We start from the raw sequence: 25378 nt of genomic DNA on the forward strand, positions 1-25378 counted from the left end.
AATCGGAATTATATCCTGCACATAATGGCCTTAAAATGTCCAAGGCAAAGTCAAACGATAAACACTTCGATATAAATAAACGAGGCAGTTGCAAAATGAAAATATTATTCGACACATTAAGGGGTGCGCGCCACTACCTAACCTTAAACGAAAATAACACTTTTTTTGTGAGAGACGCACTTAGCTATGAAATAATTTTAAAAATCTATTTTTTTCACGTTTGTAATCGATGTCAGCGGGTTTGGCTATTCCTTTGACTGTTGTGCTAATGCTTTATCGGCAATTTTTCGTTTATTAAACCAGATACAATGTTTCTGATAAGGTAAAGTCTTTATTTGTTTTATCTAAATGGTTTTAAATAATGTCTGAGAGTTACAAGAGAGGCAGAACGATAATGAAAAGCCACTTCGCCGACAATATTAAAAATAAAACTCCCATACGCACTTATTCTGCTGCAAATACCGTTCAGCGATTCCATTACAGAGGGAAATAAAACCCGGTGGAAATGAATGAACGAAAGTGACACTTTAGAAAAGAACCGCTTTAAATTTTCTGCCTAGTGCAGACAGACAGCTAAGGAGGGACTGATGGAGATTTATTGGAAACGGTGTCTAGCGAGAGACGGAGCAACCCTCTCCAGCTCCCTGCTTGCTAGCAGCCTTCAAACGGGGGAAAACTGAGAGAAGTGAGTGTTTCATTTCCAATTTTCTGTTTTTTCCCCCTAATCTTAACGCTCGCACCACTGTTTACTAACTAACTGCATTCCTCGGCACTCTGTGTAAAGATGCGAAAGCCAGTGCAGAAGTGACGAAAAGTAACCACTGCTGTCACACTAGACTCCCTGCCTGCCACCCACGGCAAAACGCTGATGCCCACTACAGATTAAAACTGTCCAGGGACAGATGAGGGAAGAGGAGAGAGGGGCTGTGTGTTAGAGAAGGGGAGAGAGAGAGCGAGGAAAGCACAACATAAGCGGACATGCAACGTTTTCTATCATATGCATTATGAACGATAATGATAAACACAACCTACATTGAGTGCTGGGTTTCGGTTGCCATTCCCTGTGTGTCAGTCCATTGAAGCATGCGGTCAGAGCTTTCTCTTGGAGCATGCAAGAAGACGGGCTCGGAGTGTAGAAATCCAGCATCTGACCAGGACTGACTGCGAGGACATCCATGCAGTCAAACATGACGGGAGGCTGAAGCCCGCAAACCTGCGAAGCCAACACTGGTTCTCTCTCTCTCTCTCTCTCTCGCTCTCTCTGGGTGTGGGGAAATTTGCAAACGAAAAAAAAAGTTGTCCAAACTCCCATCAAAACTCTGCCCTTATATTTTGTTTCTTTTTCCTTCCCTCTTCTTTTTTTTCTCTCTCTCTCTCTCTCTTGGCACGCCGGGCTGTTTTCCCATGAATTAAGACAGACAACACGGCTAAAAGCCTGTCACCGATCCAAATGATCACTTGCCATTTTCACCAACAACACCCTCCCCTCCCCTCCCCTCAAGGCAGTTTACAGCGCTCTATTCGAGATAATAATAAATAATAAAAAAGGGGAGAGGGGTGAGGTTTGGAGCGGGGCGGGTATTGGAAGGGTGTCCAGCGCTGCGCCCCGGAGGCTCTGGTCTCGCTGCGCGGACAATGCCCCAGCGCTGTCCGGCCGCTGGCCACGCTTGCCCTCCGCTAACTCTCCCCCTTCCGCTCCCCGTCCAACCCCGCTCGGCTTTTCCCACCCCACCAAAGTGGCTGGTCCCTCTCACTTCCTACTCCTTGTGTCAAAAAGAGAAGGGGATAAAAAAAAACACCCCAGCCTTCCTCAGTTGCAGAGACTGCGCTGCCTAATGTATGCGAGTGAACTTTCTCTGAACCGCAGCCAGCCTGCTAACCTTGAAATGACCCAGCCTTGCCTGACATCACTAGCTCCCAGGATCCTTGCACAGAGCCGCAGAAGCCCTGAGCAAGGCAGGCTCGGGCTGCATCCGAGAGGGAGAGCCCACCACTGTACAGAGAGGACGGGTGGGGTAGTCGGGGCAAACAGAGCCGGTGCATTAAAGACACCCCGCCGGGGGAAAATGCAACATGCCCCTCCCCCCGGCAAATCATAAACACGATCATCTTTCTGCAGATGCTGGAAATCCAGAGCAACACACAGACGCACAAAGCGCTGGAGGAACTCAGCAGGTCAGGCAGCATCTATGGAGGGGAGTGAGCAGTCGATGTTTCGGGCCGGGACCCTTCATCGGGGCTGGAAAGGGAACGGGGAGAAGCCAGAATTTCCCTCGCAACAGCGGGTGTGCAACATCTGCTGTCTTTATCCTTTATTAGAGCTTCTTAATTTCTTGATCAACCCAGAGACGGGGAGGGGGGAGGTGGTGGGGAAGGCGTGTGGAAACTAAAGACAGTCATACAGAAGTTTTCAGTAAGAAAACCCTGCTCTGTTAATATTAATCATGTACTTTCAATATAGTTTTCTGTTGGCCAGGTGGACCTTTATATTTAGCAATGGGTGGGTGAAGTTATTCCTTAACATAAATATGGTAATTTTCATATATACATTTATCTATTTCTTTATTTATCGGGTTTTTATTGCTTAGACAAACAGTGCTGACCAGGCCTTTCAACTCAACCAAATGCACCACCCAGCAACTAACGAATAACCCTAGTCTAATCACAGTCTAGAAGAAGGCCACTTCTGTAGAAAAATTTGCCAAGAACAACCATGGTCAAAGACCATGATCACCTACGTCATACGACACGGCACGTAATGAATGAACGAACGAATTACAGATCAGTTTACAATGATGCCTTCGGACTGTAGGACAGGAGCACCCGGAGGAAACCCTCACACTCATGGGGAGAACGTACAAAGTCCTTACAGACAGCGTTGGAATTGAACTCCAGAATCTCCTGAACTGTAATCGAGTCCTACCCTGGGCCCTGTAATATATACAGTACATAACTAACATTGGGAGTTATTTGAGTACCTGATCATTTATTTTAAATTTGACACCTTTAATTACATTGCCAACTTTATCAGTTTCCAGCAGGTCAATTTTGAGTTGTTGTGTAATATTGTGGAAATTCTACATACAAAATTTCAAAACTTTTTCTGAAATATGAGCTGGAAGTTAAAGAGAAGTTTGAGAATGCATGGTAAAATGGAACCATTGTTGGCATCTGTGTTAACTTTCACAAGAGCTCCAACATACCACAGCAATTTCCTAATACATGTAAATATACACGTTAATATACAGTCACTGGCCACTTCATGAGGTACCTTCTGCTCCTAATAAAGTGGACACTGAGTGTATGTTCATGGTCTTCTGCTGCTGTAACCCATCCACTTCAAGGTTCAAAGTGTTGTGCATTCAGAGATGCTCTTCTGCACACCACTGTTGTAACATGTAGTTAACTGAGTTACTGTCACCTTCCTGTCAGCTTGAACCAGTCCGGCCATTCTGCTCTGTCCTCTTTCATTAACAAGGTGTCTTTACTCACAGAACTGCTACTCACTGTTTTTTTAATTTTCACACCATTCTCTGAAAACTCTCGAAACTGCTGTACCTGAAAATGCCAGGAGATGAGCAGATTTTGATCATTCAATGGTCAAAGTCACTTAGGTCACATTTCTTCCCCATTCTGATGTATGTTCTGAACAAGAACTGAACCTCTTGACCATGTCTGCATGCTTTCATGCATTGAGTTGACCATGGAGTAATTGTTGATGAGTGACAGGGTTGTTTCAGTATCTCAGAAACAGCTGATCTAATTTTTTTTGCGCACAAAACATAGAACATCCAGTGAGTGGTATTTCTATGGGCAAAAATGGTTTGTTAATGAAGAGAGGCAACAGCAGAATGGCCAGACTGTTTCAGAAGAATCAGTATCAGGTTTATTATCACTGGCAGGTGTCACGAAATTTGTTAACTTAGCAGCAGCAGTTCAATGCAATACATAGTATAGAAGAATAAATAAATAAACAAATAAATAAATCAATTACAGTATATGTATATTGAATAGATTAAAAATTGTGCAAAAACAGAAATACTATATATTTAAAAAGTGAAGTAGTGTTCACGGGTTCAATGCCCATTTAGGAATCCGATGACAGAGGGGAAGAAGCTGTTCCTGAATCGCTGAGTGTGTGCCTTCAGGCTTCTGTATCTCCTACCTGATGGCAACAGTGAGAAAAGGGCATGCCCTGGGTGCTGGAGGTCCTTAATAATGGACGCTGCCTTTCTGAGACACCGCTCCTTGAAGGTGTCCTGGGTACTTCATAGGCTAGTACCCTAGATGGAGCTGACTAGATTTACAAATGCGACAGCAACTCAACTAACCTTGCGCTACAACAGTGGTGTGCAGAAGAGTATCTCTGAGTGCACAACTTGAAGTGGATGAGCTAAAGCAGAGTGCCACAAGCATAGATCCAGTGGCCACATTATTAGGTATAGGAGGTACCTAATAAAGTGGCCACTGAGTGTACATGCATCATAATAGTGAATAGGCAAAACCGATGCTATTATTCCCCACCCATTTCCTTGAGCACACATTAAAGCAGAGTGAAATGGTAACTGATGAGTGATGTGCATTTGCTGTTAAAGAGGGGACAATGGTAGCCCAGTGTTTTACAGACAGGATCAGAAATGTCTCGGAGACCCTGATCAAAGTTCAAAGTAAATTCATTAACAAAGTATGTACAGTGTATGTCACTACATACTACCCTGAGTTTTGTCTTCTTGCAGGCATTTACAGTAAAAAAAAGAAATACAATAGAATCAATGAAAAACTACAAAGATGAACAAACTAATTTGCAAAAGAAGACAAACTGTGTAAATATTTTAAAAAATAAGAAAAATAAATAAGTAATAAATAATATCGAGGACATGAGCTGTAGAATCTTTGAAAGTGAGTCCAGAGGTTATGGAATCAGTTCAGTGTTGATGTGAGTGAAGGTATTCACACTGGTTCAAGAGCCTGATGGTTGTAGGGTAATAACTGTCCCTGAACCAGGTGGTGTGGGACCTGAGGCTTCTATACCTCCTTATCTCCTTCCCTACAGTAGTAACAAGAAGAATGCATGAGCTGAATGGAGACAGATGCTGCTTTCTTGTGGCAGTGCTCAATGGAGATGTGCTCAGTGGTGGGGAGGGATGTGCCTGTGATGGACTGGGCTGTGTCCCATCCCTGGGCATTGGTGTTTCCATACCAGGCTGTGATTCAACCAGTCAGGATACTCTCCACTGTGCACCTATAGAAGTTTGTCAAAGTTACATGATATGACTTATTGTCTGGTGCAAACCAGAAGTGACTTCAAGTTACTTGGCGAATTATCATTTTGCCATGGTAGTGTATGGTAAGTGCAATGCTGTAACAGCTACTGGAGTTTGGAGTTCAATTCCGACATTGTCTGTAAGGAGTTTGTACCTTCTTCCCTAAGAGTATTTGGGTTTCCTCCAGGTGCTTCGGTTTCCTCCCAGCTTAAAGACGTACTGGTTAGTAGGTTATTTGGCCATTTTAAATTGTCTTGTGATTAGGCTAGTGTTAAACAGGTGAGTTGCTGAGCAGTGTGACTCATTGGGCCAAGTTGTGCTGTATCGTTAAACAATAAAAAAAAGCAGAAGGGAAAAAAAGCTTTCTGTCACTCAGACTTCACTTCAAAGCATAATTTTAAGGTAACTGCAAAGATCCTCCCATGACTCTCCGTAAAATAGAAACACTGATTTTCAGTTCTGAACCAAAACATCATTTTGAATGCAGGCTCTGAATCAGGTAAAGAAGCAACCTTTTAGTACCTGCATTCAACACATGGGCACACCTTACTGATATGATCTGTACATAAAAGTACAGAAGCTTTCTTCCATTACGCTCATATAAGAGCTGAATACGAATGAAGCTTCCATAATACTGAGAGACCTGTGGAATTTAAGTGTCCCGCACTGTACAGATAACCTCTTGACATTTTAGAGATGATAGAGGAAGAGTTGAAGCAATATCTTATAACATCTGATGTTCTGCATCTATTCAGTATGTAAACAGGATGTGTGGAGACACTTGCGGGCTGCCCTAGCATACCCTTGGGTGAGTTGGTTGTTAATGCAACTGACAGATTTCACTGGATTTCGGCCCGAAACGTCGTCACTACCTCCTCCTATAGATGCTGTCTGGCCTGCTGAGTTTTCCAGCATTTTGTGTTTTTATTTGACAGATTTCACTGTATGTTTTGATGTACACATGATAAATAAATTGTAATCTGGAAGATCTTGAATCTTGAACATAACTCACCTTCATCTGAAATAAAAGGATACACATGCTTGCTGGAAAAATTAAATAGTTCACAGAATGCAAAAGCCCATTTTTAACAAAGAATCCACAAAACAATGAGGTTAAACTGTCTAGATCCTATGAACCAATTTCTTCATTTTTTTTTCCCAGAAGAATTAATTAAAATTCGGAAGAACTCAGCAACTCACACAGCATCTATGGAGAGGAATAAACAGTTGACATTTCAGACAGAGACCCTTGGATGAGATGAGGGGGGAGTCTTTTAGCCAGAAGGTGGTGAACCATTGTCATGGATGGCTGTGGAGGCCAACTTATTTGGTACATTTAAAGCAGAGGTTTATAGGCTTTTAATGAGTCAGGGTGTCAAAGATGACAAGGAGAAGGTGGTTTGAGAGGGATTATAAATCAGTCATGATGGGATGGTGGAGTATACTCAATGGGATGAATGGCCTCATTATGCTCCGATGTGTTGTGGTCTTAGGGTCTAATTTGGATGGGTAGGACTCGATCTGTAGAACTTCAGCTTGGCATATTCACTGGTGGATCAAGCAGTTTGGAGAACAAATTTATGCTTAACACTGATTTTCTTGAATTCCATCTCTATGTATTTTCTGCATGTATTCTACAAAGGGAGTGAACTACTTGGGTATCATTTCCGATGAGCTAAGTCAAGCAGTGGTTCTTCATCTAGGAGTCTTGTGATTGGCAGGAGGTGGAATCTTTCCTTGTCACTGCAGGAAGCTTGCAAATGCACATCAGCAAAACGGTTTGTATTTTATCCTGAGTAACTCAGTAATGAATAATTCCTCACATTAGATCTCCATCAGCTGATTTGACTGGTAGTAGTTCAGTACCAGGAAATGTACAGAATTCTTCTAATGACTTCCAGACACTACCAATATACACTCAGTGGCCACTTTGTTAGTACACCTGCCCATTAGTGCAAATATTTAAATGGGGGAGAAATGTGATCTTAGTGACTTTGACTGTGGAATGATTGTTGGTGCCAGATGGGGTGGTTTGAGTATCTCAGAAACTGCTGATCTCCTGGGATTTTCACACACAGTCTCTAGAGTTTACAGAGAATGGTGCGAAAAACAAACAAAAACATCCAGTGAGTGGAAGTTCTGTGTGTGAAAACACCATGTTGATGAGAGAGGTCAGAGGCGAATGGACAGACTGATACGAACTGACAGGAAAGTGATAATAACTCAAATAAACACGTGTTGTGCAGAAGAGATTCTCTGAATGTCAAACCTTGGAATGGATGGGCTACAGCAGCAGAAAATCACACTGCGTTCCACTCCTGTGTATAATAAAGTGGCCATTGAGTGTGCCACTATATCCTATCTTATATAAATGGAGTTCTTTGATACCAATCCACATGAACAATAATATCAGAAAGCTGTTTATTGTTTAGCTAGATTACTAGAACTCAGAGTTATAATTAAATATGACAGTGTTACTAAAATAAATATGGTATAACTGCTTTGCTGTAATCAGAATAGTTCCCTAACTGAAATATCTTCATGATGATATTTTGTTGTACACAGTGAACATAGTTTTAGCCAATTAGCCAAGTTGAAACTGGGGTCTAGAACTCTTTCTCCGGAACATAACACCCAGCAGGAGACGCACTCTCTAATATTTCCAAAAAGGTCCAAAAGCTCAACAGATCATGGGAGTGAGATCGGACCACCCAATGACATAGAACACTGGAGGGAGATATTAAAGATGACCTTTCTAACACTCACCTGCAGGGAAACCAGCTCCAACGTCCAACCACTAATGAAAGCTCCAATAACCCCAGCTGACGTGAGCAACAATTACTAGAACTGTAATGCAGAATGCAATTCACTGCAGAAATTAGGTCTCAAATTTCACCCCAAGCCTACCAGTTATATGGAACTAAGATAAATGTTTCAAGTTTTTTGTCCCAATTGTGTATCTGCTTGCTATCAGAGGAACATAGTGCTGCCGTGACCCAAACGTGTACACAAATCTTCACAGAACCTGTTACCACACCTACTGCTGAAGAGCTTGAACGTGATGCCATTTCTTGATACTAGGGTCTTCCTGGCTGTGCCTACCTCCATAACCTGATCATCTATATTGCAATGGAGGCTGAAGAAGACAGTCTGTCCTCGGGTTAGCAGATCATGTATGTACTACAGTGTGCTAGCAATGACTGGACCCAGGTACAGAGGAACAACAAATTCCCATGTAGAGATGGAAACAAGTTTTATACATAGGAGTTCCAACAGAACATCAGAGGCTTGACTGACCAACACCGCATGAGAAATCATGCTCAGGACAAGGACCCCGAGATAAGTGCTAATCAGGAGCCCGCTTTAAGTCATCACAGAATATGGCAAATCCATGCCAGTGGAAATAAACTTGACTAGATCAATCAGAAAGCACAAGGGTTTAACGACTCTAGTTAAGATGACAGGTGTTCTAGAAACCTCAGAGACCAACCATCTGTGGTCAGTTGCACAGGCCGAAAGGGCTTATGGCGGTGTGTGCACGGCTGGAAGGAACGGAGCTTCTTGCACTGCTTGATATGTTCTGTTGTTATTTTATTCTGTGTTGGGAAGTTGGGGACCAGTGTCTGCAAATCCGTGAGTTCGCTGGTGGCTGGAGGCCTAAGCCAGCCTGTCCTGGGGTTAGAGGACTGTGTACGTGCACGGGGAGGAGGAACAGGGCTTGTTTCACTGTTGTTGCTTTGTAGTTTGGTGTGTTGTTCTGCCGAGGATTGTGGGCATGCACCATAATGTGAGGTGACACTTGCAGGCATCCCCCACATCCTTGGGTGTGTTCATTGTTAATGCAAACAATGCATTTCAATGTGATAAATAAATCACATTGACCATTTACTATTAATCATGATTCTCTGTGATGTTTCTGTGCATTCAGATTACATAGAACATAGAATAGTTCAGCACATTACAGGCCCTTCGGCCCACAATGTTGTGCCGACCCTCAAACCCTGCCTCACATATAACCCCCCACCTTAAATTCCTCCATATACCTATCTAGTAGTCTCTTAAACTTCACTAGTGTGTCTGCCTCCACCACTGACTCAGGCAGTGCATTCCACGCACCAACCACTCTCTGAGTAAAAAACCTTCCCCTAATATCCCCCTTGAACTTTTCTCTCCTTACCTTCAAGCCATGTCCTCTTGTACTGAGCAGTGGTGCCCAGGGGAAGAGGCGCTGGCTGTCCACTCTGTCTATTCCTCTTAATATCTTGTACACCTCTATCATGTCTCTTTTCATCCTCCTTCTCTCCAAAGAGTAAAGCCCTAGCTCCCTTAATCTCTGATCATAATGCATACTCTCTAAACCAGGCAGAATCCTGGTAAATCTCCTCTGTACCCTTTCCAATGCTTCCACATCCTTCCTATAGTGAGGCGACCAGAACTGAACACAGTACTCCAAGTGTGGCCTAACCAGAGTTTTATAGAACTGCATCATTACATCGTGACTCTTAAACTCTATCCCTTGACTTATGAAAGCTAACACCCCATAAGCTTTCTTAACTACCCTATCTACCTGTGAGGAAACTTTCAGGGATCTGTGGACATGTACCCCCAGATCCCTTTGCTCCTCCACACTACCAAACATCTTGCCATTTACTTTGTACTCTGCCTTGGAGTTTGTCCTTCCAAAGTGTACCACCTCACACTTCTCCGGGTTGAACTCCATCTGCCATAGATTGCTGTACCAGACCATGAGACGTGGTCTAAAAAAAAGTTTTTGTAAAACAATGGTCATAGACCAACTAATTCTGCCAATACAAGGTGGTCAATTGCCCTTGAATGTAATTATTGCATTTTAACTGAAGGTTCAATAAGAAATGCTGATTGCTGAATGCAGCAGAGAGTATTTTCTGCAATGTTTAAGTAGCTGAAGGTATGTTTTTTTAAGTGGCCCATACAAACACATCACAACCTTGTCGTGGTTTGGAGAGCTGCATGCCTCAATGGCCCGGAGAGCTACATGACTTGGTTCTTGGTAGGGTCACCCATGCCAAACAGGTCAAAGGGAAGAGGCCAGACTAAGAATGGTTCACCGGTCTTTCAGATTTGGGGTTCAGCTCAGGGCTAACAAGCCTGACTTGTCAAACAAAACTTATACGGAAACAGTGATGAAGAACCCTTTTCCATCAGTGTAAGTCTCCGCTGGGACTTACATGACTGACAGTAGTGTAAACTGAGAGAAAGCTACTGACGTGATGAAGGAAGCCCTGAACGCGGCCAGAGATGGAGGACCCTCACTGCATAAACGGCAGCGGCGTAATGGGCAGTAAAAAAATATAAACACATTCTATTGAAAAATATGACTGATTTTCCATCCCAATAAATTGTACTTCCAATTCAGAATCACATTTTATCTGCTTCATACCAGCTCCCTAAATCAATAAAATAATTTAACATAAATCAAATAAACACAAGTACTTAACAGTCAAAAGAAATATTATTTCTGTTGTACTTGATTCAAAAATGCAATTAGATTGCAGATCTTTTCAAAAGAAAGGCATTCAAAGTCAAAGTCGAGTTTATTGTCAATTACACAAGAGCATATACTCACAGATACAAGTTGAGTTCATTGTTATCTGCACAAGTACACCCGTGCACGGGTGAAATGAAAAACTTACTTGCAGCATCACGGGCACAGAGCATCGGATAAGGTGCCACAGTGGTTAGCGCGATACTATTACTGCTCAGGGTGTCAGAGTTCAGAGTTCAATTCCAGCGCCTCCTGTAAGGAGTTTGTATGTCCTCCCCATGGAAAGTGAAGATTTCCTCCCACAGTCCAAAGATGTACCGGTTAGGCTGTAAATTGTCTTGTGATTAGGCTGGGGTTAAACTGGATTGCTAGGGCAACATGTCTTGAAGAGCCCACCCCACTCTGTTTCATTAAATAAAGAAATGTGCAGCATTCACAAGAAAAACAAAAATTAAGCATGTATTATGCAAAATTAAAAAAAATAAAAACACAGTTAAAATATATAAAGTTAATTTTAGTGCAAAGTGTGGTGATCAGTATTTCTGTCGGTCGGTTCAAGAACCAAATGGTTGAAGGGAAGTAACTGTTCTTGAAGTGCAGATGTGGGACCTTAGGCTTCTGTATCTCCTGCCCAGTGGGAACTGTGAGAAGATGGCACGCCCTGGAGAGTGGGAATCTGTAATGAGCGATGTTGTCCTGTGAAGGCAGAACCTCCCGTAAGTTTTACTGATGGTGGATATTGCTAAACTGTGATGATTGTAGTTTTGTCAGTTGGTTCAAGAAAGTTTAGTTTCAGTGTTGTTGTCATATGTACAAGTCCATGTATGCACAGGTGTGATGAAAAATGTTCTTGCAGCAGGATCACAGACACAGAGCATCAAACTGAATGGTTAAAGGAAAGCAGCTCTTCTTGAACCTGGTGACAATTATCATTGTGATTTTTTTCAACATTGCTTCTTTCAGCCAATAACAGTCACATTATACTTATGTTAGTGGTGTGGAGAGAATACATTTGTATGTCTGTTTGCTTTATGATTCAGTTTTCATTACCTTCAACTTTCAATAAAAATTTATGAAGTATGAAATCTGTAGATCTTTGAAACTACAGCTCATGTAAGATACAGAATGCATTTATTGTGCCTGTAATTCCAGTATGTATCTTTTAATTACATGCCAATCAAAATGACCTAATAACATTTAAAAGGTGTTGGATTACTATATTTTCTCTCCACAATAAAAGATGAGTAACCACCAATACCCATCAGCTTTCCATAATGTACCATGGCAGAGTAACACAACACCGTCAGTAAATCTATGTGGATTCTGCTGACTGGTTGACATCACCAAATTGGATTCCAAAATTATATATATAATTTTATAAATCACATTTTTCTATCATAGATTTATTAAAATATATTTTTCAGAGCTAGGACACTTCATTCATTAATAATTAGTCTTCCACATTATTGCCAGTATCACAAATGTTTTTTCAGTTGAATATTGGGAGGGTTTTATCCTGAATGTTGGCAGGAGTATATTGGTTACTTTTAATTAAACTTAATGTCAATGGAGCTGTCTTAAAGGTAAAAAAATATATAAATTCACTTTCATTAGAATTCAGTTACATTTAGGAAAACAAGATTTGTCATATGTACATCGCAATGTACAATAAATGCATCTTTTACATCAACGACCAACCCAGTCCGAGGATGTGCTGGGGGCAGCAGGTAAGTGTTGCTACTGGTGCCAACATACCATGCCCACAACTTACTAACCCTAACTGGTACGTCTTTGGACTGTGAGAGGAAACTGGAGTACCTGAAGGAAATATACGCGGCCACGGGAAGAATGTACAAACTCCTTACATACAACAGTGGGAATTGAACTCTGATCTTGCACCCAGCAAGGTAAAGCATTACACTAACTGCTATGCTACCGTACTGATCACGAGTGCCTCAAGAAGAACATTACATCTGAATGCCAAGTATTCCAAAACTGCAAGCATATTCTCAGTAAAAAATTTATAATTGAACCTATCACTTCCCAGCATCTCACGGCATTCCCCCAACCCTCACTCATCCACCTTCACCCTCACCTGGGTCACCATCACCTCCACCTCCCCCCACCTTCAATTTTGGCTTCTTTCCCTTTCCTCTTCCGTCCTGATGAAGTGTCTCGGTCCGAAATGTCGACTGTTTATTCCCCTCCATAGATGCAGCCTGATTTGCTGAGTTCCTCCAGTACTTTCTGTGTTGCTCAAGATTTCCAGCATCTTCAGAATTTCCTCTGTTTCTATAATTGAAATGCTTCCCCATTTGAATCTATATCCTATACCATACAGAGTTCTTACAATTTATGTTAACAGTGGATGTGAATTGGGAAGAGACTCTATGAAGTTACAAAGTAAGTTTACATGTACGTCACCATAAACAAATCCTGAGACTCATTTTCTTGTGGGGATACTCAGTAAATCCAAGAACCGTAATAAAGGCAGTGGAAGACTGTACCCAACAGGATGGACAAACAACCAATGTGCAAAAGACAATAAACAGTGCAAATGCAAAAGACAAAAAATAAATAATAATAATAAGTAAATAAGCAATACATATCGAGAACTTGAAAGTGAGCCCATAGGTTGTGGGAACAGTTCAGTGATGGGCCAGTGAAGTAATTTTCTCTGTCCAGGGCAATGTGCTTGTATAGATGAGAATGAGAAAATTATTACCAAATTTTGTTTTTAACCCGATTTCTTCCAAATGACTTGATCCTCTACTTGAACAGTCTTTAATAATTAATGAAGCAAATAGTGGAAATATCGTTAGTTTCCAAAGGCAGGAAAGTGGGTGTAGAAGTTTTAGAGAGAGTGCGGGTTACCAGGAAAGGTATGTATGCCCACTGATAGATTGATTAAGATGCCATATGGTTTGTTGGCCTTCATTGATCAGAGGATTGAGTTCAAGAACTGCGAGGTAATGTTGCAGCTCTATAAAACCCTGTTCAGAACGGAGCTCACAACATGGCCGCCATATGCGGCACCATCTTGGTACCCTTGGAGTATTGTGTTCGCTTCTGATTTAGTAGATTGTACAGGCCGACCAGCACAATCTGTACTGATTTAATGCAAACAACATATTTCACTGCATGTTTCAATGCACGTCTGACAAATAAAGCTAATTTGCAAAGATTTAATATTTGATCTTGAAAGAAGGATGTGGGATCTTTAGAAAAGGTGCAGAGGAGATTTTCCAGGATGCTGCCTGGATTAGAGATCATATCTTATGAGGATAGGTTGAGTGAGCTCGGGCTTTTCTGTTTTGATTGAAGCAGGACGAGAGGGGAATTGATAGAAGTGTACAAGATGATAAGAGACATAGATTAAGTGGACAGCCAAAGACTTTTTTCCAGTGCAGAAATGGCTAATGGCCTCCAAAGATGGTAGTAGAGTCAGGCACAATAGGGAAATTCAAAAAATTCTTAGTAAGAAAACTGGTGAAGCACGTGGGAGGGAAGGTTTAGACTGATCTTGGAATAGGTTAAAGGGTTGGCACAACATTGTGGCCAAATGTCCTGTACTTTTGTATGTTTCATGCTCTAAATTTTGTTGATGTTACATGAGGAGTTTTTGCCTTGTATTTCCTGTATATTTGCATTATTATGAGACAAGTGAGAGCCCCAGGGTGAATTCGCAATCACGCAGAGTCTATAGGAGCAATTCAGAGCAGTGCAGCAGAGGAAGGTACACATTTCACAGTGAAACAGAACAAGTATTGTAGCATCTCCAGACAAGGGAAAGCAAATTATGGAAGATTGTCCCATACAAATATCTCCTGGTAGCTGGTAGTAGTGGGTTTCACAGAATCTTGGGGTCATGATTTGCATAGATCCATTTCTTTCACAGTTCACCTTGTACTGCTTCCCCTCTCCCCACCTTTTTATTCTGGATTCTTTTCCTTTCCTTTCCAGTCCTGAAGAAGGGTCTCAGCCTGCAACATCGACTGTTAGTTCTCCTCCATAGATACTGCCTGACCTGCTGAGTTTTATTTAGCATTTTGTGTGCATCACTCAACCATTCTGGATTTAGAGCCAGCGGAAAAGAAATAAAAGTAGAAAAATTGTAATTAACAAAAGAAAAGAAAACCCTTCTCATTTCCTAAAAATTCACTTTTATACCTATATGTAAAATAAACTGGAATACCATCATCCCTGGCACTGTGTTCCATGCACCCACCACTCTGGGTAGAAAACCTACCTCTGACAGCTCCTTTTTACTTTCCACCAAACACTTTGAAGTAATGCCCCCTTGTATCATTAAGGGCCAGTGGTGTAGTGGCTAGCCCAGTCAGTTTACAGTGCAACTATAAGATTGCAGTTCAATTCCCACTGTTTTCTGTAAGGAATTTGTAAATTCTCTTTGTGACCACATGCTCTAGTTTCCTCTCACAGTCTAAAGACCCGCAGGTTAGAAGGTTAATTGAATGAGAATTCAATGAGGAAAGCTCGACCACAGTGAGTAGGATGGTACTGAAGCATAAGGCTATTACACTGCTAGCGACTTGGATTCACTGTCTGTGGGCAGTTTGTACCATCTCCCTGTGACCATGTGGGTTTCCTCTGGGTACTCCAGTTTCCTCCCACATTTCAAAGACATATAAATTAGGGTTAGGAAGTTATGAGCATGCTATGTTGGCACCTGAAGTATGGTGACACTCGCAGACTGCCCCAGCACGATTCTCACTGATTTGATCTGACTCAGACAACACATTTTAATGTATGTTTTGATATACATGTGTCAAATAGAACCAATCTTCTTTCTTTAACTATTCTTTAGTGGAGGGTATTGGCAGGGGGAGGTAATCCTGATGTCAGAATCGTGCCTTGTTATGATTTCACATAGATCAGTTATAACTTTTATTCAGATACTGCAGCCTACCCATTATGGACTCACTTTCAAGGACTCTTCATCTCATGTTCTTGATAGTTATAGCTTGTTTATTTATTTATTTTTTTCCTTTTGTATCTGCACAGTTTGTTGTCCTTTTGCACACTGGTTGTTTGTCAGTCTTGTTGGGGGTGGTCTTTCATTGATTCCATTGTGTTTCTTGGATTTACAGTGAATGCCCACAATAAAATGAATCCCAGGGTTGTATATGGTGACATATATGTACTTTGATAGTAAATTTCCCTTGAACTTTTGAACTTTGATTAACAAGATGCTATTGCTGAAACAAGGATCTGTTCTTTCCTCACCAAGCTGCCTTTGCTGACGAACGTTTCAACACCCAGCACTTAGAATCCAGCGCCCTCCACCATCTGCCAGCCAGGACCACATCCTTCCCACTTAGGCAGCATAACCTTGACTCAGTCCCTTCAAAATTAAAAGGCATTGAGTAGATCTTGATGGTATCTCAAAAATTAATCAGAGAAAAATGTTATGAAAAATGCTTGCAAATTGATAAAAGCAGAAATTATGTGCCCTATTCCCCTCAACTCTCTTACCTTGATAAAACCCTGTTTAATAGAATATAGAATGTAGACCAGTACAGCACAGGAACGGGCCACTGATGTGCCAATCCAATTAAATGAGTAATCAAATAGCCAACTAAACTAATACTCTCAGTCTACACAATATCCTTATCCTTCCATTTCCTCACATTCATGTGCCTATCTAAATGTCTCCTAAAGATTTCTGTTCCTTCCATCACCACCCCAGGCAGCAAATTCCAGTCACCTCCACTCTCTGTGTAAAAACTTGCTGTTTACATCTCCTTTGAAATTACCCCTTCTCAGCTTAAATGCATGCCCTCTGGTACTAGACATTTCAACGCAGAGATAAAAATACTGTCGGTCTACTCTATCTATGCCTCTCATTATCTTATAAACCTCTATCTGATCTCTCCTCAGAGAAAACAACCCAAGTTTGCCCAACCACTCAACATAGCACATCCTGGTAAACAACTTCTTCATCCTGTCCAAAGACTCGATGTCTGGGGTGACCAGAATTGTATGCAATACTCCAGAAGCTGCCTAGAGTTTTATAAAGTACTTGTAATTCGATATTTTTGAGCTAATCTTGTAGGTACAGGTAAGTCTGCCAATCCTACACCGGCTGCAAGGAGCCATGTGCGATGGCAGCACATACTAGAAATATGGTTACAGCATTTAACGTACAACATTGCAAAAGACTGCAGTGGGCTGAAAACTCAGCCAGCACTAGCCTCCCCACCATCAAGGACAGCTTCAAAAGATGACGCCTCAAACAGGTGGCATCCATCAGCAGGGCATGTTCTCTTCTCATTGCTACCATTAAAGAGGAGGTACAGGAGCCTGAGGACACACACTCAACATTGTAGGAACAGCTTCTTCCCCTCCACCATCAGATTTCCGAATGGACCATGAACCCATGAACACTACTTCACTAATTTTGCTCTCTGTTTGCACTGTTTATTCAATTTAATTTAATTTATATATATTTTTTATTGTACAGTAATTCATAGTGTTTTTATGTATTGCACTGTACTGCTGCAAGACAACTAATTTCAGGACATATGTCTGTGATATTAAACCTGATTCTGTACATTCTAGTTCCTGTTTCTTATTCTTTTTTTTTATAAAACCGTAAGACCATAAGACATAGGAACAGAATTAGGCCATTCAGCCCATCATGTCTTTCCCACCATTCAATCATGGCTGACTTATTTTCCTTCTCAACCCCATTCTCCAGCCTTCTCCCCACAACCTTTGATACCCTGATTAATCAAGAACCTATCAAACTCTGCTTTAAGTGTATCCAATGACTTGGCCTCCACAGCCGTATGTGGCATTGAATTCTCCTCATCTCTGTTCTAAAGGGATGTTCTTGTATTCTGAGCCTGTGCCTTTTGGTCCAAGACTCTCCACCATAGAAAACATCCTCTCCAATACCAACTCTATCTAGTAATTTCAATATTCAATAGGTTTCAATGATAGCCTCCTCCCACCCACACCATTCATTCTTCGGCACTCCAGTGCATACAAGCCTACAGCCATCAAATGCTCCTCATACGTTATCCCTTCCACTCCTTACAACATTCATGTGAACCTTACTCTAGACCCTCTGCTTTGAGAACTATAGGAGGGCTGCTGAAAATACTCTGGAGGGTTACAAGAGATAAACTAACGGAGATATTGTATTTTCCAGAGATGCACAGAAGTCATTGTGACACATTTATAATGAACCAATATAAAAGCTTTGCTCCCCAAGCTGGAGATGTAGACAAAGTACGATAAGCAAAAACGTGCACGGGAGGAGGGTCAGACGTACAGAAAAAAGATTAAAAGAAGGAAAGATTAGCTTTATTTGTCAAACATACATCAAAGTATCAAAACATACAGAGAAGTGCAAAAAAATTGTGTCTCAAGATAGAATGGAGTGGCACAGTAGCGTAGTGGTTAGCACAATGCTTTACAGTACCAACGTCCGGGGTTCAATTCCCACCACTGACTGTAAGGAGTCTGTATGTTCTCCCCATGACTGCATGGGCTTCCTCCAGGTGCTCCGGGTTCCTTCCACATTCCAAAAACCTACCGTGTTCATCGTAATTTGTTCTGTGATTAGGCTAGGGTTAAATCGGGGGATTGCTCGGTGGCATGGCTTGAAGGACTGAAAGGGCTTATTCCACACTGTATCTCAATAAATAAATAAACAAACAAATAAACATAGAGAGAGAGATACGGACATATTGTTTATGTATTTTGATAATAAATTTGTTTTGCCCTTGAAAACTGATACACGTGTTGTTCCTATAAATTAATGAAAGACATACCAGATGGGTTAATTAGTCATTGTAAATTGTCCCGTGATTAGGTTAGGGTTAAATCAGAGTTGTCAGGGTTGCGAGGAGGGTGAAGCTCAAAGGTTTGGAAGGGCTAAATAAAATGAATTTAGTTTCCTGAATTCCACTGTACATTCACCACCTTGTGTCTATACTGTCTTGTACATATACTACCTTGTGTCTACACTGTCTTGTACATACACTATCTTGTGTCTATACTGTCTTGTACATTCACCACCTTGTGTCTACACTGTCTTGTACATACACTACCTTGTGTCTACACTGTCTTGTACATATACTACCTTGTGTCTACACTGTCTTGTACATACACCACCTTGTGTCTACACTGTCTTGTACATACACTATCTTGTGTCTATACTGTCTTGTACATACACCACCTTGTGTCTACACTGTCATGTACATACACTATCTTGTGCCTACACTGTCTTGTACATATACTACCTTGTGTCTACACTGTCTTGTACATACACCACCTTGTGTTTACAGTCTTGTACATACACTATCTTGTGTCTACACTGTCTTGTACATACACCTTGTGTCTACACTATCTTGTACATACACTATCTTGTGTCTATACTGTCTTGTACATACACCACCTTGTGTCTACACTGTCTTGTACATACACTATCTTGTGCCTACACTGTCTTGTACATATACTACCTTGTGTCTACACTGTCTTGTACATACACAATCTTGTGTCTATACTGTCTTGTACATACACCATCTTGTGTTTACAGTCTTGTACATACACTATCTTGTGTCTACACTGTCTTGTACATATACTATCTTGTGTCTACACTGTCTTGTACATACACCACCTTGTACGTACATTATCTGTCTAACCCACTACTAACCACAGAGATACAAGAAACTGCCGTTGCTGGACTTTGGAGCAACGAAAGATCTGCTGGAGAAACTCAGTGGATGGAGCAGTATTTTCTTCTCGGAAAGGAACTGTCAATGTTTCTGGTTGAATCCCTGTGTCTCTCACCCTTTCCCCCTGTCCTTTTTCACCTCCAGTTACACCCCAGCCTCGTTCCTCGTCACTCATCTTCCCCTTCTGATACTGACCATCTATTTCCTCCACTCTCAGTCCTGACGCAGGGTTTCAACCTGCAACGTTGATAGAAAAAGCGTGCAGCAGTTAACATAACACTTTATAACGTATCCAACCAGACTTTAAAGCCCACTGGGATCTTTGCATGTTCTCCCCATGACCCAGTGAGTTTCCTCCACTTTCCTCCCCCATTCGAAAGGTGTATAGCTAAGGGTTAGATTAGTTTAGTTGTTGAGGGTGTCTTCACCTATCCTCATTCCCCTCCACCTATCTTTTTATTCTGGCATCTTCCCCCTTCCTTTTTAGTCCTAAAGAAGGGTCTCGGCCCGAAACATCGCCTTTTTATTCATTGCCACAGATGCTGCCTGACCTGCAGAGTTCTCCCTGCATTTAGTGTGTGTGTGTTGCTTAGAGGCAGTAAGTTGTGAACATGCTATGTTGGCGCATGACAACACTTGCAGACTGCCCCCAGCACATCCTCGGACTGTGATGGCTATTGACGCAAATGATGTATTTCACTGCATGTTTCAATGCACATGTGACAAATAGAGCTAATCTTTTTAATCTTGCCATTATTTTGCACTTTATTGTTTACTTACACTGGGTTTCCTCTGTAGCTTTACACTTTATTCTGCACTCTGTTATTGTTTCCCATGTTCTCCCTCAATGCATTATAGAACATAGAACACAGCACAGTACAGGCCCTTCTGCCCACAATGTTGTGCCAACCCTTAAACCCTGCCTCCCATATAACCCCCACCTTAAATTCCTCCATATACCTGTCTAGTAATCTCTTATGTAATGATCTGCTGTGTATGAACAGTATTCCAGACAAGTTTCTCACTGTATCTCGGTGCATGAACCAATACCTCCCAGAGACGCTGCTCGAGCTACTGTGTTTCTCCAGCAGAATGCTTGCTGCTCCTGACTACCCACATCTCATACCACACGGTCCTGAACACAGCCTGGCTCAGCTGCAACAACTACTTCTTCAGACACAAGAAGCTGGGGAACAGCTTCTTCCCCCAGGCTGTGAGACCTCTGAACACACTGGCTGCCACCCAGCACACATTATTTATGAGAGTGCTGGTAGCATTAAACTGTTGTATTTTTATTCATTTATTTATTTAGAGATACAGCACGGAACTGGCCCTTCCAGCCCAGTGAGCTTCCAGAACACCCTGAGCTGTAATAACATTGCACTGACTGCTAGGCTACCATGGTGCGACCACATATATTTAACTATATGTCATATATGCACTTTATGTCGACTTGTATATCTATAGAATAATTTTTTATTATCTGCCAAAATCATTGTTGTATGGTGGGATGGAGATACATCTCTACCAAAGGAGGTGTAAGGTGCTCCTTCCCTCCACTAGCCTGAAGGTCGCTAACCCTAACCCTAACCCTGAAGTGTTGCACCTGCTTAGCCCACCCCCCCAATCGGGGTCATGTGAAGCCATGGGAGCAGGTGGTGGATGGTCGTATGAGCAGCTGGTGCACATCACAAGTCCTGGTTATGCAACCACTGACGCCAGGCAGACAATCTCTGAAGAACATTGATAATGGCTGGGGTCACCCGTCTTGTAAAGACACTGCCCAGAAGAAAGCAATGGCAAACCACTTCTGTAGAAGCATTTGCCAAGAGCAATCATGGTCAAAGGCCATGATCGCCCATATCATACGGCACAACACCTGAGGATGATGAATATCATTTTATGTCCTTTATGTGAGATATGTACTCCACTTTGCACTTTGGTCCCAGAAGAACGTTTTTTCATTTAGTTGTATACATGCGTACAGTTGAATAACAATAAATTTGAATTTGAGCATGCACTTAATGCAGGAAGCATTACTCTTCTTTCTAAAACTATTGAAAAGTCACTCCCTCCCTGTCATTTCAAATCTTCCAGCCCTGTACAACACTGCATCTCTCCACTCTGCAGCTTGCTGCAAGTTTTTCTACCGTAAAAAAATCTTTCGATTTCTGCTTTAGTTCAGTGCCATGAAAGTTAACAAATTTCACGATACATGCCAGTGATAATAAACCTGTTTCTGACTGCTGTGCCTTTCTGAGGATGCATTAAAGGGTGCTTCTTAAAATCCAGTTGGTTTTATTTTCAAATGTGATTTGGATCATAAAACTCCACAAACAACATTGATCAGCTCTGTAAAACTGAAAATAAATTGCCTCTTTAGTTCCAGAAACTGCAATTAAAGTGGATGGATGTGCCAAACTGATGAAGCATTGTAATGATGTGTTTCAAGAGAGACTGGAAGAATTACCATGGGTCTGCAAAATGCACTGTGTTCTAAGCCTGATTATGTTTTCTTGTTTTGCAGATTTGAATTTACCCAAAGTTGTGGTGCCTTAGTTCATCACCTACATTCATACACGCTCAACGGCCACTTTATTAGTTACACCTGTACACCTGCTCGTTAATGTAGATACCTAATCAGGCAATCATGTACCCTCAACTCAAGCCGGACCTGGTCAAAAGGTTCAGCTGTTATTCAGACCAACCATTTGAATGGGGAAGGAATGTGATCTAAATGACTTTGACTGTGGAATGATTGTTGGTGCCAGATGGGGTGGTTTGAGTATCTCAGAAACTACTGATCTCCTGGGATTTTCATGCACAACAGTCTCTAGAGTTTATAGAGAATGTACAAAAACAGAAAACATCCAGTGAGCGGCAGTTCTGTGGAGGAAAACACCTTGTTAATGAGAGAGGTCAGAGGAGAATGGCTGGATGGTTCAAGCTGACAGGAAGGTGACAGTAACTCAAATAACTGCACATTACAACAGTGATGTGCCTTGTTTTTTCTTTCCACCCTTTTCTATAAGTGTATACCCCAGATAAATACTTTGTGGAGATTTTGTGATATATATGATTATATGATATATATGTACAATGTCTGAAATACATCTTATGGAAATATTTGTTTGATGAACTTCAATAAAAAAATAAATTACAAAAAAAAAAACAACAGTGGTGTGCAGAAGAGCATCTCTGAATGCACAACACATCAATCCTTGAAGTAGATTACCTACAGCAGCTGAAGACTATGAACATACACTCACTGGTCACTTTATTAAGTACAGGAGGTACCTCCAAAAGTGGCCACTAAGTGTACATCGTCGGCTAATTGAACAGCCTAGCATCTTCACCATCCTGTTTGCAAGCAAAACAAAGGCGAGGGCAATTAATCGAGCAGTATGTCAACACTGGTTCCTTTAGGTTGTCATAGCTGGGGGTTGTAGTGGGGACAAACTCCCACTACCCGTTAAATGCTCCCAATGGCATGTGTCTCAAACAGCCTCTAACAATCAAGTCCAACCCCTGACTTTCATGTGTGGCTTAGCTACTAAGCCCAGTGGAACCATTTCTACTGACAGGAGAAGAGGCAAAGGAGGATTACTGGTGCCTTAAAACCAGTTGCTTTGGGAAGATGAGGCTGTCAGCCGTGGGTGGTAACTCATCTAGGAGGAGGAAAGCTCTGATCTCAAGCCTCCACCGCCTTGCAGTGATCCACTCATGGGGAAGGCTTTGGGAGTAAATCCCGAGGGAAAACTCCTGAACTGGATTCCCTAAGGAAGTCCTACATTGAATTCAACTGGCAATTCCTGTGATGCTGCTGGTGCCAAACTGTTTTGGTCTCTGCCATTCCTTTGGGTTTATCAGATGTGTTGAGAAGGAGATCTTGCAACATGAGCAACAGCTTGCCCTCCATATCATACTGCCCAGGCTTGCATATCTGGACAGCGGGGATGCAACATCCATGGTCGACCCTGACCGACAGAAGCCTCATTCATGTCAAGACTGTAGGGGGTACCTCCCTATTTAAAGGCACTCTTGCAATAATGTTCCTGGTGAATAGCCTCAGCCCAAAGCATCGACAGAAATGCAAAATCACAAAGTGGTAGATTGTGAGAGCAAGAGTCCATCTTATATTACGAGAGGTCCATTCAAGGGTCTGATAATAATGGGGTAGAGGCTGACCTTTAGATTGGTGGCATAACTGTGAACCATACAAAGTGGTCTGTCAAATACAACCAGTCTCATAAAGTGGCTACTGAATGTATATTAGTGATCTTCTGCTGCTGTAGCCCATCCACTTCTAGGTCCGATGCGCTGTGCATTCGGAGGTTCTGAGCACACAACAGATTGAACCTTGCAGTGGACAATGTTGTTCATTGGATTTTTCTTTGTTTTTGATTTTCACACCATCCTCTGTAAACTCCAGAGACTGCTGTGTGTGTGAAAATCCCAGGAGATCAGCGGTTTTTGAGATACTCAAACCACCCTATCTGGTACCAGCAACCATTCCATGGTCAAAGTCACTGAGATCACATTTCTTCCCCCACCATGATGTTCGGTTTGAACAACAACTGAACCTCTTGAGCGCACCTACATGCTTTCAAGCATTGAACTGCTGCTACATGATTCACTGATTGGATATTTGCATTAACAAGCAGGTGTGCCAAATGAAGTGGCCACTGAGTGTATAACAACCTGCAGCATTGGCAAGCAGTCTGTTTGTGACATTCCTGCCTGTGAGTTAACATTGACCCCAGTGCAATTGCTAATTTGGTCAGATCTTGACAAAATCTCCTCAGCTAATTTTTTAATATAACATTGAGGGGCTGCCTACCCTCTTAACCCTTCTCTTCTCCTCACCTACCTATCACCTCCCCCGGTGCCCCTTCTCTTTCCGTTTCCCATGGTCGACTCTCCTCTCCTATAAGATTCCTTCTTCTCCAGCCCTTTAACTTTTCCATCTATCATCTCCCAGCTTCTTACTTCATCACCTCCCCACCCAGCCTTCCCCTCACCTATCACCTACCAGCTTGCAGTCCTTCCCCACCCCCCCTCCTTCTTAGTCTCAATTCTTCCCACTTTCTTTCCAGTCCTAATGAAAGGTCTCAATCTGAAACGACGACTGTTTATTCCCCTGCATAGATGCTGCCTGGCCTGTTGAATTCATCCAGCATTTTGTGTGTTGCTCTGGATTTCCAGCGTTGCAGAATCTCTTGTTTTTATGCTTGCAATCAATCAGACTCACTCGATAGTGGTGTAGTATTGTTCCTTTCCATTTTCTGTCACTAGGTGAAGCAGGGTGTGCCTCTAAAATAACCAACGACCAACACAGGCATTGTGACAGAACATCCAGAAGAATGTCATTAAACTGGACTGACTGGGAGGCAGATAAGCTTCCTGAAACAACACTCACGAAACATAGGAGCAACTCGATAGGTTAAGCAGCATCTATGGAGGGGAGTAAACAGTCAATGTTTCGGGTCGAGACTCTTCAGCAGGACTGGAAAGAAAGAGGGCAGATAGCTGGTGTAAAAGGGTGGTGGGAAAGAAAGGAGCAAGACCCTTTTCTTGTCCAGTCCTGATGAAGGGTCTCGACCTGAAATGTTGACTGCCTATTCCCCTCCATAGATGAGGCCTGATCTGGTGAGTTCCTGCTGTTCATTGTGCTTTTTGTGTGTTGCTCTGGATTCCAGCATCTGTAGTCTTTCTTGTGTCTTCAGCCTTTTTCATTGAGTCAAAGAGTCATAGAACACTACAGCAAAGAAACAGGCCCATCAACCCATCAAGTTCATGCTGAACTATTAAACTGTCTCGTTCCATCAGCCTGCACCTGGACCATGCCTTCCAGACCCTCCAATCCATGTAGCTATCCAAAC

General features: G+C 42.1%; 1 protein-coding gene and 1 long non-coding RNA gene across 6 annotated transcripts in view; one reads left to right on the plus strand and one right to left on the minus strand.

Moving 5' to 3' along the window:
* The window catches only part of LOC140713893 (retinoic acid receptor beta), a 259900-nt gene that overhangs the window by 207204 nt on the left and 27318 nt on the right, over nucleotides 1-25378 (minus strand). The window contains exon 1 of one of the 3 annotated variants that reach the window (XM_073024543.1): nucleotides 1033-1809. The exons of 1 other annotated variant lie outside the window; for it this stretch is intronic. In XM_073024543.1, the coding sequence (XP_072880644.1) occupies nucleotides 1033-1312 (280 nt within the window). In that variant the 5' untranslated portion in view covers nucleotides 1313-1809. Of the gene's footprint in view, nucleotides 1-1032; nucleotides 1810-25378 lie in introns of those variants that run through there. One more of the 3 variants, XM_073024542.1, reaches the window with a different exon arrangement.
* Nucleotides 232-22600, plus strand: LOC140713894 (uncharacterized). 3 transcript variants are annotated; one of them, XR_012095765.1, is made up of 4 exons: nucleotides 232-685; nucleotides 2120-2175; nucleotides 11389-11504; nucleotides 22024-22600. It is a non-coding gene; the product is annotated as an uncharacterized lncRNA (long non-coding RNA). The 3 variants fall into 3 exon arrangements; XR_012095763.1 differs by lacking the exon at nucleotides 22024-22600 and adding an exon at nucleotides 16690-17430; XR_012095764.1 differs by lacking the exon at nucleotides 22024-22600 and adding an exon at nucleotides 11648-11773.

The sequence above is a fragment of the Hemitrygon akajei genome, chromosome 20, assembly GCF_048418815.1.
Source record: "Hemitrygon akajei chromosome 20, sHemAka1.3, whole genome shotgun sequence".
Lineage (NCBI taxonomy): Eukaryota > Metazoa > Chordata > Chondrichthyes > Myliobatiformes > Dasyatidae > Hemitrygon > Hemitrygon akajei.